This window comes from Macaca mulatta, chromosome 6, assembly GCF_049350105.2.
Source record: "Macaca mulatta isolate MMU2019108-1 chromosome 6, T2T-MMU8v2.0, whole genome shotgun sequence".
In the NCBI taxonomy this organism is placed as follows: domain Eukaryota; kingdom Metazoa; phylum Chordata; class Mammalia; order Primates; family Cercopithecidae; genus Macaca; species Macaca mulatta.
The window spans coordinates 179717776-179733010 of record NC_133411.1 but is presented as its reverse complement, the minus strand read 5'-3'; the positions used below and the strand labels follow the sequence as shown (position 1 = coordinate 179733010).

The 15235-nt window shown below is 41.9% G+C and overlaps 1 protein-coding gene across 1 annotated transcript in view; it reads right to left on the bottom strand.

The window, feature by feature from the left end:
• RANBP17 (RAN binding protein 17) overlaps window positions 1-11130 on the bottom strand; it is a 439101-nt gene extending 427971 nt beyond the window's left edge. Inside the window, exon 1 of the mRNA XM_015141394.3 lies at window positions 10931-11130. Within this exon, the coding sequence (XP_014996880.3) occupies window positions 10931-10948 (18 nt within the window). The 5' untranslated portion in view covers window positions 10949-11130. The remainder of the gene's footprint in view (window positions 1-10930) is intronic.
• Between the last annotated feature and the right edge of the window lie 4105 nt (window positions 11131-15235).

The window sequence follows — 15235 nt, the reverse complement described above, 5'->3', positions numbered from 1 at the left end:
TGGATCAAGGAGACCTGATAGATATCTACAGAACTCTCCACCCCAAAACAACAGAATATACACTCTTCTAATGCCACATGGCACTTACTCTAAAATCAAATACATAATTGGAAGTAAAGCACTCCTCAGCAAATACAAAAGAACTGAAATCATAACAGTCTCACAGACCACAAGTCAATCAAATTAGAACTCAAGATTAAGAAACTCACTCAAAACCACACAACTACACAGAAATTAAACAACCTTGCTCCTGAATGACTCCTGGGTAAATAATGAAATTAACACAGATATCAAGAAATTCTACGAAACCAATGAGAACAAAGAGCCAACACCAGAATCTCTGGGTTGCAGCTATAGCAGCATTAAGAGGGAAATGTATAGTACTAAATGCCCACATCAGAAAGCTAGAAAGATCTCAAATCAACACCCTGACATCACAACTAAATGTACTAGAGAAGCAAGAGCAAAGAAATCCAAAAGCTAGCATAAGACAAGAAATAACTAAGATCAGAGCAGAACTGAAAGAGATAGAGACACGAAAAATCTTTCAAAAAAAAAAAAAATCAATGAACCCAGAAGCTGGTTTTTATAAAAACTTAATAAAACAGACTGCTAGCTAGACTAATAAAGGAGAAAAGAGAGAAGAATAAAATAGACACCATAAAAATGATAAAGGGATATCACCACTGACCCCACAGAAATACAAACTACCATCAGAGAATACTATAAACACTTTTACGCAAATAAACTAGAAAATCTAGAAGAAATGGAAAAATTCCTGGACATATATACCCTCACAACACTAAACCAGGAAGAAGTAGAATCCTTGATTAGACCAATAAGTTCTAAAATTGAAGCAGTAAAAAAATAGCCTACCAAACAAAAAAGCCCAAGATCAGACACAGCCAAATTCTACCAGAGGTACAAAGAGGAGCTGGTACCATTCTTTCTGAAACTATTCTAAACAACTGAAAAGGAGGGACTCCTCCCTAATTCATTTTATGAGGCCAGCATCAAACTGATACCAAAACCTGGCAGAGACACAACAAGAAAAGAAAACTGCAGGCCAGTATCCCTGATGAACATTGATGTGAAAATTCTCAATAAAATACTGGCAAACCAAATCCGGCAGCACATCAAAAAGCTTATCCAAGCCTAGTGCCATGGCTCACGCCTGTAATCCCAGCCCTTTGGGAGGCCAAGGTGGGTGGATCACCTGACATCAGTAGTTCAAGACCAGTCTGGCCAACGCAGCAAAACCCCATCTGTACTAAAACACAAAAATCAGCCAGGCATGGTTTCACGTGCCCGTAGTCCCAGCTACTCGGGAGGCTAAGGCAGGAAAATCTCATGAAGCCGGGAGGTGGAGGTTGCAGTGAGCCAAGATTGCGCCACTGCACTCCAGCCTGGGTGACAGAGTTAAGACTCTATCTCAAAAAAAGAAAGGAAAAAAAAAAAAAGCTTATCCATTACAATCAAGTCAGCTTCATCCCTGGGATGCAAAGCTGGTTCAACATATGCAAATCAGTAAACATAATCCATCACAGAGCCAATGACAAAAACCACATGATGATCTCAATAGAATGATTCAGAAAATGCCTTCAATAAAATTCAACAACCCTGCATGTTAAAAATTCTCAATAAATTAGGTATTGATGGAACATATCTCAAAATAATAAGAGCTATTTATGACAAACCCACAGCCAATGTCATACTAAATGGGCAAAAGCTGGAAGCATTCCCTTTGAAAATTGGCACAAGACAAGGATACCCTCTCTAACCACTCCTATTAAACACAGTATTGGAAGTTCTGTCCAGGGCAATCAGGCAAAAGAAAGAAATAAAGGGTATTCAAATAGGAAGAGACAAAATCAAATTGTCTCTGCAGACAACATGATCCTACAATCTAAAAACGCCATCATCTCAGCCCAAAAACTCCTTAAGCTGATAAGCAATTTCAGCAAAGTCTCACAATACAAAATCAATGTGCAAAAATCACAAGCATTCCTAGACACCAACAATAGACAGAGAGCCAAATCATGAATGAACTCCCATTCACAATTGCTACAAAGAAAATAAAATACTGAGGAATACAGCAAGGGATGTGAAGGACTTCTTCAAGAAGAAGTATAAACCACTGCTTGAGGAAATGACAGAACACAAACAAATGGAAAAACATTCCATCCTCATGGATAAGGAGAATCAATATTGTGAAAATGGACATACTGCCCAAAGTAATTTACAGATTCAATGCTATTCCCATCAAACTACCATTGACGTTCTTCACAGAATTAGAAAAAAACTACCTTAAAATTCATATAGAACCAAAAAAGAGGCCGTAGAGCCACGACAATCCTAAGCAAAAAGAACAAAGCTGGAGGCACCACACTATCTGACTTCGAACTATACTGCAAGGCTACAGTAACTAAAACAGCATGGTACCAAAACAGACACACAGACCGATAGAACAGAATAGAGACCTCAGAAATAAGAACACACATCTACAACCATCTGATCTTTGACAAACCTGACAAAAATAAGCAATGGAGAGAGAATTCCCTATTTAATAAATGGTGCTGGGAAAACTGGTTAGCCATATGCAGAAAACTGAAACTGGGCCCCTTTCTTCCATTTTATACAAAAATTAACTGAAGCTGGATTACAGACTTATCCCAAAGTCTTTAATCCCAAAGCCATAAAAGCTCTAGAAGAAAATCTAGACAATACCATTCAGGATATAGGCATGGGCAAAGATTTTATGACTAAATTGCCAAAAGCAATTGCAACAAAAGCCAAAACTGACAAATGGGATCTAATTAAAGAGCTTCTACACAGCAAAAGAAACTATCATCAGAGTGAACAGGCAATCTACAGAATGGGAGAAAATTTTTGCAATTAACCCAAGTGACAAAGGTCTAATATCCAGAATTTACATGGAACCTTAAACAAATTTACAAGAAAAAACCCCATCAAAAAGTAGGCAAAGGTAGTGGCCAGACGTGGTGGCTCATGCCTGTAATCCCAGCACTTTTGGGAGGCGGAGGCAGGAGGATCACGAGGTCAGGAGTTGGAGACCAGCCTGGCCAACATAGTGAAACCCTGTCTCTACTAAAAATACAAAAATTAGCCGGGCGTGGTGGCAGGCACCTGTAATCCTAGCTACTCAGGAGGCTGAGGCAGGAGAATCGCTTGAACCTGGGAGGCAGCGGTTGCAATGAACCAAGATTGTGCCATTGCACTCCAGCCCAGACGACAGTGCGAGACTTCATCTCATTAAAAAAAAAAAAAAAAAAAAGTGGGCAAAGGACATGAACAGACACTTCTCGAAAGAAGACATTTATGTGGCCAACAAACATATGAAAAAAAGTTCAGCATCACTATCATAAGAGAAATGCAAATCAAAACCACAGCAAGATACCATCTCCCACCAGTCAGAATGGTGATTATTAAACAGTTAAGAAACAACAGATGCTGGCCAAGCTGTGGAGAAACAGAAATGCTTTTGTACTGTTGGTAGGAATGTAAATTAGTTCAACCACTGTAGAAGACAGTGTGGCAATTCCTCAAGGACCTAGAACCAGAAATATCATTTGACCCAGCAATCCCATTACTGGATATATACTCAAAGGAATATAAATCATTCTGTTGTAAAGATACATGCACATATATGTTTACTGCAGCACTATTCACAATAGCAAAGACATGAAAATAACCCAAATGCCCACTGATGATAGACTGGATAAAGAAAATGTGGTATATATACACCATGGAATACTATGCAGCCATGAAAAGGAATGAGATCATGTCCTTTGCTGGGACATGGATGAAGCTGGAAGCCATTATCCTCAGCAAGCTAATACAGGAACAGAAAACCAAACACCAAATGTTCTCACCCATAAGTGGAAGCTGAACAATGAAGACACATGGACACAGGGAGGGGAACAACACATACAGGGGGCCTATTGTGGGGGTGAGGAGAGGGAGAGAGAGCATCAGGACAAATAGCGAATGCATGAGGAGCTTAATACCTAGGTGACAGGTTGACAAGTGCAGCAAACCACCCGGCACATATACACCTATGTAACAAACCTGCACATTCTGCACATGTATCTCAGAACTTAAAGTAAAATAAAACTAAATATGTATTTATATACGAAAATAAAAAGGAGTCCCTTTTCCCTCTCATGATCAACCTAAGAAGCCTTTTCCTTCATCTAATAAATTTGGAGGACTGAATTTTAGAACTGGTAATACTCAATATAATTAATAAACCGATCCTGCTGGCATGCATTCATCTAGGCCTAAGATTCTTTGAAGTAAACTTTGACTGCAAAAAGAATTAGGCCAAGAAATAGTAACAGACTTGCTTAACAAAAGGCAGCAAAAATGAGACTAGTAACAGTGCCTCATAGGTTTGGAGGATTAAGAGTTAGTGTCATGTAACTTCTGGTACACAGTTGTTTTTAACATTACCTAATAATATTGTAATGATTTTAATTATATCCCCTTAAAATATATGTCCATGTCCCAACTCCAGTACCTATAAATGGGACCTTATTTGGAAATAGGGTCTTCACAAATCCTTAATTAAGAATCTTGGGGCCGGGCGCGGTGGCTCAAGCCTGTAATCCCAGCACTTTGGGAGGCCGAGACGGGTGGATCACGAGGTCAGGAGATCGAGACCATCCTGGCTAACACAATGATACCCCGTCTCTACTAAAAATACAAAAAAATTAGCCAGGCGAGGTGGCGGGCGCCTGTAGTCCCAGCTACTCGGGAGGCTGAGGCAGGAGAATGGCGTAAACCCGGGAGGCGGAGCTTGCAGTGAGCCGAGATAGTGCCACTGCACTCCAGCCTGGGCGACAGAGCGAGACTCCGTCTCAAAAAAAAAAAAAAAAGAATCTTGGTATGAGATCATGTTGGATTGAGAGTGGGCCCTAAATCCACTGACTGGTATTCTTATAAGAGAAAGGGGAGATAGATCTGAGAGGCAGAGATATAGCAGGGAAAACCATATGAAGATGTAGGCAGAGACTAGACTGATGTTTCTGCAAGCCAAGGAACACTGAAGATTGCCAGCAGCCATCAGAAGCAGCTCGGCGAAAGGCATTTGAAATGGTTTCTCCTTCAGGGCCATTTCAGAAGGGACCAAACCTGTATATGTTTCAGATTTCTGGCCTCCAAATCTATGAAAACAAATTTGTATTAAGGCACAGTGGCACATGCCTGTAATCCCACCTACTCAGTAGGCTGAGGCAGGAGGATCGTTTGAGCCCAGGAGTTCAAGGTCAGCCTGGGAAACATAGTGAGACTCCCAACTCAAAAAAAAAAAAAAAAAAAAGTGTTGTGAGCACTTGAAAAGTAATATTAATAGTAATCAATTCAATAGCACCTAAATAAACCTATTTGGAAAGATTATGGAGAAGTCTGGAAATTATTTGTCTGTTTTGCTTTACTGATATAAAAAACCTCAAGACAGAACAGACCTGGGGTGTATTTACATAGTATTTAAATCAACAATGTTACCAATCACTCTTTTTTTCCAAAGATATTTCAGATTATTAACAAATGAAAGTCCATCCAAGATAAAAAAAAAAAAAAAAAAAAAAAAAAGAGAGAGAAAGGTCTGAATTTTCTTTTACAAAAGACTGAAAGGGAAAATCAAGTTATTCTTTCACTGTAATGGTAACAAACATATACCTGGTATACAAAAAACCTTTTTAGAAAAAGTGATACACACACAAAGGCCCTTACCCTGGTAGAAAGGCATTATCTAGACATATAAAGTAATTAAACCCACAATATTGTGGTTACTAACCAATCAAGCAATCTTCTGTTTAGCACTTGATTTGCTAAGGAAACTTTATTTTTCATAGTAAACTGATAAAGTTTCATTTTAGTTTTATACATTGATATCTGAGAATATGATTAATATGAGAATGGTCTCAGAAAAATGGATCCCGTCTCAATTTGTTGACAAATCAGGTTTGAGTTTTTAAAGCTTCTACAAGTCTTAATGATAACATTAGAAGCCCATATAAATAACTAAGAGGTAAAACAAAGAGAACTGGACATCATTCACCTCCCACAGAGTAACTGTCACATATAAACAGGCCAGGCATGGTAGCTTACATCTGTAATCCCAGCACTTTGGAAGGCCAAGGTGGGTGAATTGTTTGAGCTCAGGAGTTCGAGACCAGCCTGGCCAATGTGGCGAAACCCCATCTCTTCAAAAAATAAAAAAATAAAAAAAAACAATCAGCCAGGTGTGGCAGCACATGCCTGTAGTCCCAGCTACTTGGGAGGCTGAGGTGGGAGGCTCTCTTGAGCATGGAAGGCAGAGGTTGCAGCGAGCCAAGATCCCACCACTACACTCCAGCCTGGGTGACAAAGCAAGACCCTGTCTTAAAAAACCACACACACACAAAACAGACAGCATCCAACTTTCACACCCTAGGAGACAATGATGTAATCCTGACCATAGTCTAAATAAGGGTCTTCCAAATCATTCTGGACTTATTTCTGGCCTTTGTGCCTGACACAGAATTGGCCCCTAAATGAGGAGTTCTTTTTATATAGCAAGTAAAAATTCACACAGGTAACTATCAACAGGTGAATGCTGAGTAAAAGCAGCCACACATGTGACTATCAACAGGTGAATGCTGGAAAGTATATATTGTATGGTTCTTAATAAACAGAAAGCAGATCAGTGATTTCCTGGCTGGGAGGGAAGACAGCAGAGGAGTGGGGGAAAAAGGGCACAGCAAAGAGAGATTATAAAGGGGCACAAGAGCACAAGGAAACTTTTGGGGGGATGCATATGTTCATTTTTTTGATTTTGGTGACAATTTCACAGATGTATACATATGTCAAAACCCATCCAATTGCCCAGTTTAAATATACACATTTTATTATCAGTTGTACTTCAGTAAAGCTGAAAAAAGAGAATAAACGCTTTCGTTTCACGAAATAAATGTTCCCTAATAGTAAAACATAAATAAGCCACAAAAATCCACTTCAACTGAATTTAAAGATCTTGTCAATTACTTTCCTGTATCTTTCCTACCTTCTGGAATTAAGCTTCTTGATTACAATAAACAGAAACTGCCTTCATTTTGAAGTTACTCATTTCCCACAAACTCTTTTTTCTTCCTCTTACTACCTTTTCCTGAGTATCCCTGAAGGCTTTTATCTGGATCTCTTGGAATTCTTCCTTCTTACAATGAAATAGATAATATTTGTTTTAGTGCTTTATAGTTTACAAAAGTATTTCCACCCTTTTTTCAAACCAACCCTGAAAAATAGGCTCTTGTGAAGTATGTATTTTCAGTATATTTACTCTGCAGTTTAAAAAACTGAAGCTGAGATCAAATATATATAAATTCCTCAAGTTTAGAGATAATCAAATTCTGAGTCAAATACAAGTCTACAGACCCCAAATGCATGTTGTTTCCCCCCAACCTGCCCAAATTGCCACTCTTTATTTCCATCATCATCCACCTGGAGATGATGTCCTAGTCCATACTTCAAGAGACAGGGTCTTGCTATGTTGCCCAGGGTGGCATGCAGTAGCTATGCACAGGCACGGTCCCACTACAGATCAGCACTAGAGTTTTGCCCAGCTCTGTCTCTGACCTGGGCCAGTTCATCATTCCTTAGGCAACCTGGTGGTCTCCCATTCCCATATTGATGGGAGGTCAATATTATTGATGTTGAACTTAGTGGAGACACTTGATCGGTGGAGCACACTACAATACAGCCCAGAACCCCTAAGCTCAAGTGATCCCCCCACCTCAGCCTCCCAAGTAGCTGGAACTATAGGCACACACCACCATGCCTGGCAGTCCATATTTTTAGCCCTGTCTGTTCACCCTCTTTGTATTTGTGTACAAATTTCTTTCTCTTGGAAATCTAGAAAGATGTAATCAGCCAAAAATGTCACAAACAGAATTGAACAAGCTTTCCACTTTAAGTGCCCCATCTTTTTTTTTTTTTTTTTTTTTTTTGAGACAGAGTCTTGCTCTGTTGCCCAGGCTGGAGTGCAGTGGCGCAATCTCTGCTCACTGCAAGCTCCACCTCCCAGGTTCACGCCATTCTCCTGCCTTAGCCTCCAGAGCACCTGGGACTACAGGCACCTGCCACCCGCCTGGCTAATTTTTTGTATTTTTAGTAGAGACGAGGTTTCACTGTGTTAGCCAGGATGGTCTCGATCTCCTGACCTCGTGATCCACCAGCCTCGGCCTCCCAAAGTGCTGGGATTACAAGCGTGAGCCACCGCGCCTGGCCTGAGCAAAAAGGTTGGATCAACTGAGTCCCTTAAATTTTTCCTAACATTTTCTCGATTCTCATCAAGGTACCTCTGTTCTATCTAAAGTACCTACCTCTTACTTGTTCTCAATTCTATCTCTTTCCTCACTCTGCCCCCTTATCTGGATTGCCTCCTATCAGGGAATCCAGACCCATTAATTCTTTTGGGACAGGGTATCCTAATTCACAGCTTCCTAACCAGAATGCAACTTCTTTGAATGATTCACAGGTATGCCTGAGATATTGATCCCTCTGCTCTCCAGGCAGCAGGGGCAGGGCTTGAGACACTGGGGAAAGTGCACACTGATGGCCTTTGGCAATGAGCGGTTTATGTTAATGAGACACATAATTAACATTTTTTATGTATGTCATGATGTGAAAAAGATGTTTACCAGTACCCTAACCTCACCCTACACAAATCTGCTTCTTTACTCATCATCTTGATGGCATAATTTTTGCCTAGCTGTCCCTTTGGGTAGGTGACAGTAAGACAGAGGTAATGGGGAACACGGAACTTGTGAGTTATTAGGCCTACTAACTCTGTAATGTTGGGGAAGTCACAACTGTTTTAAGACTCAGTGTCTTCAGAATAAAATGTATATATGCACACTTTTTAAGTTAGTGGCAGGGCTCAACTCTATAGTGAGGATACGAAAACTCAAAATGCTAGGTATCGGTTATCACTAATAACAAATGTTCCTTGAGTTAACTGATTAACAATATGATCCAATATGCTAAAAATAATTCAAACGGAGAAATTTCAGTTTTTTTCTAGTCAACAAAACTGTCTGATCTTATATTTGTCCAACTCCACTTCTAAGCTGTCTACAGGAATGTACTTCACAGTACAGTCCTGCAAAACCAATATGGGTAGTTTCGACATCAGCAGCTAATTTTTCCAACACTGTGCCTAGATAAGAAGAAGTCTTCCAGGACTTGGTGATTTCCTATACATCATCTTTCCATGTATGAAAAAATTCCAAAGTTCCACCATACCTTTTAATTTACTCTCAAGATTTACACGGGCTCTGTGAACATCTGATTACCTATTTACAATCCATAAATCCTCCTTGTAAGATTCTTCCTGTGAAAATTTCCCAGAGGGCACATTTACTAAAGTGGTAATACATTATTTTGACCTGAGGACCCTTAGAAATGGCACGAAGTCAAAAGGTAATGTGTGGGGCTTACTACATAACATTCTAGAACTGTCGATTACCAGACAGTAACTGGTTTTAAAAAAAGACCCTTTAAAAGAATCAATAAATCAGCCAAATTATATGTCTGTGTGATCACAAGTGGTTCCAAGAAGTCTACAAGGGGAATGAGATTCTTAGATACACTGTCCCCATATTGTGAAATTCCCTTCACTCTCCCGGGTCATCTCCTGTCACCGACTGCCTCCCCGGTCCCATCCCTTTGTCCCAACCAAACTTAACTTTCTGCAGTACACCATGTTCTTCCACAATTCTTTGCCTTGGCTCACACTGTCCTTCTACCTCCATACCCTTCCCTTCCTCTTCACCTGGCAAACACCTACGATTCTTTCAAGGACCAGTAGACTGCAAGTTCCCTGAGTATAAACCATAGAGTTTTGTTCAGAGCTGTTGTATCTTCAGCGCCTAACATAGTAGGCACTCAATAATTAATAAATGGAAGAATGGAGGCTCAAAGAAACTTAAAGCATCTCTTAGCTGAGAGCATAGCAGCTCTGCTTCACTCTTTCTCAACGTACACGTTTGGCTGGCTGCCCCCTTTTCTGTGCTCCCATGATACTGTGACTGTTTCTACCATACATTTTTCACTTGTACTGTAATTCTCTGTGAACTGTATGAGGGCGAGGATAGTAAGATGTCATCCTTCAACCCCAGAACTTTCCACAGTGCTTGAGACACGGCGGGGAGATAATAAATGTTTGCTGAATAACTGAAAGGGGATTTCAGAGCAGCCCGAGGATATACAAGCACGCGTCCCATCTTCGTACCCTCTGCGATCCTTGCGCCCGCGCCCGGCTCGGGTTTCCTCCTCCAAAGAGGCGGCCGCGGAGCCCTCCCTCGCAACTTCCCCCAGACGCAGCCCCCGTCTCCTCTGGACAATTAAAGTCCAACTGCTGCCGCCGCTCCTTCGGTGGATCCCAAGCCCCCACTCGGGCTCGGGTTCAACTGTGTGGAGGGAGGCTGACGACAGAGCCGCGCCGGCGACGCGGCGGGAAGGCGGGAAGGCTGCTCCTCCGCTAGGCAGCCGCGCGAGGCGCGCCAAAGCCGGCCCAGCTGGGACTCCCACCTGCCCCGGCGCCACTGAAGCCGCGGTCAGCACGCGTGCCGCCGGCGTCCGCACCTTCCCCGGGGCGAGCCCTGGGCCTGCCCCCAACCCCTCCACCCGCCGCCTCCAACCCAGGCTCGGCCGCCCCTTTCTCGGGCTCCGGCCAGGGCCTGGGGTGTGCAGCCCAGACCAGTGTCCCGGTCCCCGGCTAGGGGCAGAGGCAGGGGCTGGGACTCCGGGGACACCGACCCACGGCCCTGCGGCCTCCGCCGCTGTCCTCGGCCCTCGGTCTCCAGACCCCCGCGTCCCGCCGGGTTCCCAGGGCGGCGGAGCGCGGGCCCGCGGCGCAGAGCGCACTGACCTGGAAGTGCAGCGCCATCTTCCCAGGAGGCGGCGCCGGCCGGCCGGTCTGCACCCAGCGCCCGAGGGGAGGGAGCGGGGGCGGGCGCCGCGGAAGCCCCAGCCGCCCGCGGGGTCCCTGCGCCGCTCGCCAGCGCTCGCTCGCCCGCCCCTCACAGTCTCAGCCGCGCTCGGCGTCCGCATTCGAAGCGCTGGAGGGGCGGGGCTGAGAGGGATGGGGCGGGGCTGGGAGGGATGGGGCGGGGCTGGGAGGGATGGGGCGGGGCTGGGAGGGATGGGGCGGGGCGACGGAGGCGGGGCGCGAGGCGGGGCCGATAGGGGCGTGTCCTCCAGGAATCTCAACCGCCCTTTGCGCTCAGGTTTCAACCGGCGCGTGTTGGTGGGTCATGACCTCCAACCTCTGCCCTTTGACACAACTACCATGACCCACCTGTCAGCCGTGGACCCTGACTCATGAGTCTTACAAAGGCTCTCTTTACCCCGACCCTCAAAATACAACTACTGCCCATGGTTCCCGACTCCTGCATCTCCAGAGATTTTCTTGTCTCCTAACAGCCGCGAACCACAGACACACACAAGCCATAACCTTTGACTCCCACATGCCAGCTGTTGCCTTTGACCCCTGACTCCCAGGGCCCAAATTCCATTGTTGCTTAACAACGTTTTTAACTTGATTTTGGTTAAAATTAAGCTGACCATGTCTACCTGCTATTAAGTTGTAACATTCAAGCTTTACCTCTTATTCTTTGTCTGCATTTTGTTTAATATGAACTTGTATTTTACACCAAATGATTCCATTGCAATGAGAATTTATTGGAACAGAAGTGGGTCAAAGTCACTGCTTTCTGATGTTCTTCGTTTTTTCTTCAAGTTCAACAGTTCCATTTGGGAGCACTGTACTTTAGTATTTAAGAGGGAAACTCCCTTAAGCACTTCTTGTATTTGGGTCTGCTAAGAACAAAGTCTCTCAGCTTTTGTTAACATAAAATCATCTTAATTCACCTTCATTTTTTAAAGGATAGTTTTGCTGGGTATAGAATTTCACATTGGCTTTTTTTTTAATCTTTCAGCATTTTAAAAATGTCTTTTCATTGTCTTCTGGTTGTCATTGTTTCTATTGAGAAATCAGCCATGAGTCTAATTGTTGATCCTGTCTTTCACCCCCATCCTCAGCTACTTGAACATTTTTCTCTTTTTTTCTTTTTTCTTTTTTTTTTTTGTCTTCAGCACTTTGTGCTTGATGTCGCTAAGTGTGTGTGTGTGTGTGTGTGTGTGTGTGTGTGTGTTGTACTTATCCTGCTTGGGATTCATAAAGCTCTTTAAGTGTGAATGTGATCTTTTGCATCAAGTTTTGAAAAATCTTGGTCAGTATTTCTTTAAATGTTGCATCTGTCCCCTTCTCTCTCTCTCTTTCTTTCTCTCTCTCTCTCTCTCTCCATTCTGGAACTTCAGTTACATGTATAACTTTTTGCTATATTCCTTATTTCTCTTCTGTATTTTTTATTTGCCTGCTGCCCATTCCATAGAAACTCTGTTCTACTGTGTCTGAGCTGCTGTACATCCCCTCTATTGAATTCTTAGTTTTAGTTATGGTATTTTCAGTTCTAGAATTTTCATTTAGAAAGTTGAAATTTTCATGCTTCCTCTTTCTCTCACATTTTAAAAATAGATTCCAAGGCTTTGATGAAATTCTTTATCTTTATTTTCTTAAACATTTTAGCTGTATTATTTAAAGCCCTTATCTGTTAACACCAATATCTGAATCATCTGAGTCTTCCTGGGTTTTTGGTGCTTGGCCCTTTTTTTTTCTTTTCTTTTCTTTTCTTTTTTTTTTAAGCATCCTTTTTTTTTTTTTTTTTTTTTTTTTTAGATTTCTTGTTGAATTCAAACGATGTAGAAGAAAATTTGTAGAGGCTCTGGATGATAGCAGGTTTCTCCAAAGAGGGCTAAGTTTTCTTGTTGTAGTAGACAGACAAGAGTACCAGTGGATCATTGAGTTTTTTAAATTCTGGTTAACTTCAGTTTTGACCTTACTCCTAGGCCATGGTCCTTACTAGGTCTTTCAACTAAAAGCCTAGAATGTGACTGGGCATGGTGGCTCATGCCTATAATCCCAGCACGTTGGAAAGCCAGAGAAGGTGGATCGCTTGAATCCAGGAGTTTGAGACCAGGCTGGGCAACATGGTGAAAACCCATCTCTACAAGAAATACAAAAAATTAGCTTGGTATAGTATCATGTGCCTGTAGTCCCAGCTACTCGGGAGGCTGAGGTGGGAAGACCACTTGAGCCCAGAAGCTAGAGGCTGCAGTGAGCCGTGATTGCACCACTGCACTCCAGGACAGGCAACAGAGCAAGAATCTGTCTCAAAAAAACAAAAGCCTGGAATGTTTGCCAAGATCCTTCCACCTTGTGTGGCTTGAACTCTAGTCTCTGTCTCTCCAGCCCTGTGTAGCTGCTGAAATCTTTGTTGAGCTTTTTAGGTACTGTTGTTCTGCTGGATTTCTTAGAGTCTCTTCATGTGCATGTATATCTTAGGAACGGACACAAATTTGGGGACTCACATCTCTAAAGTTTCTTTCTTTCTAGAATTTTGTCCCTCAAATCTCAGTTGCTCTTGTTCCCAAACTCCAGTCTTTGCTCCTAGCCTATTGAGACTGCTGCTTTCTGTTTAGCTGTTACTCCTTGCTACCGCTTGGAAAATGCCTTGGGGTGATGATGGGGAGGAGCAATGGGGAATCTAAGGTAAATTTGAATCTTACCTTTTGTGCTTTCCTTCTTTCAAGATTTATGGCCACTTAAGTTCTGCCTTTTCTATTGCCTTTAGTTGTTAAAGATACTTATCTGTCGTGTGTGTGTGTGTGTGTGTGTGTGTGTGTGTGTGCATGATTGCTGATAATTCATATTTACTCATAATTTTGTATATATTTAATATATGTGATAGAATTGTCATACACACGTGTCCTATTTTTATAATAGTTTTCAGTGGGAGGTCTAATCCAACATAAGATACTTTATTATTACAAGCCTGTTTGCAACTTCCATTCTTGACCTTTGGTTTTCATAGCTCATCCACTGTCCATAAATCTGCATTTCCACAACTGAACTCCTATAAATCTTAAAATTGTTAATACCCTCCCCCTGCCATTTTTCACTCCTGTGTCCCAAAGTTCCTGATTCCCATAGTCATAACTTCCATTTCCATGTCTCAATACTTTCAATATCCAGTCTCAACTGTGATTCCCACATCCCAACATATCTAATGCCCACATCCCAAACACCCATCATGATTTCTGACCTCTGTAAGATGTCTGCTGCACAATACCCCATTACTTTCACTGCCTGCTGCTTTTGCCTAACTTCTAAAACTCAACTACCTTTTAAAGCTAGTGTTTTAAAATGGCATTTTTATCACCTCAAATTTTGGGTCTTTGAGGGAGAAACAATTATTTGAGTTTTGAATCATTTAATTTTTTTCCCACTCCAGAATATTGTCACCAGAAATGTAGGGCTGTGAAAACAACAACAGAGGAGGCCAACTACTCTGTGGATTCACCAGGCAATTCTGGAGACGAGAAGACCACTGTTTTTTCCCTTTTAAATTTGAGTGACTGCTTAAGATTTCTGTTTCCAGTCAACACTCTCTTCCATGAGTGTCTATCAACAAAATATGCATACAACTCCATCTCTTTTATGTCAGTTAATAAAATTTAAGATAGAATTATGTCACTACAACTATGAAAATTACCACAGACGATGCTCCAGGACATCAAATAATTCATTTCTATCCCAAAACTCAATTAAAGAAAGGACATTTAGAACCCATAGGAATTATAAAATGATCTTCCTTTATGGAAACTAGCCTTCTAAAAAAGACAGGTGGATCTTTGATCTTTGCACTTTTCAGGATATTCAATTAACATTTGTAATTCCCATACCTTAGGAAATTCATCTAACATCTCTGAATTTTGAGTTGTCATTTCTAAGATCAGGATGACAGTAAGTCTGTAATTCAAGTAATTTTCTGAACAGTAATGTGAGATGAAGCAGGAGAGTACAGTGGTTAGGAAAACAGAGTCTAGATTTTGATGTCAGCTGCATCCCTTACCAGCTGGCAAACTTGAAGTCACTTCATCGCTATGCTTTCATTTCCCCATCTGAGAAATGGACATGTAATAATATTTATCTTATAGGTTGCTGTGGTGATTAAATGAGTTGATATATGTAAAGTATTTAGAAGGTACTTGGTAAATAATGAGTGCTATATAAATAGAAATTATCAAGTACATTTATATTATTCTCTGAATA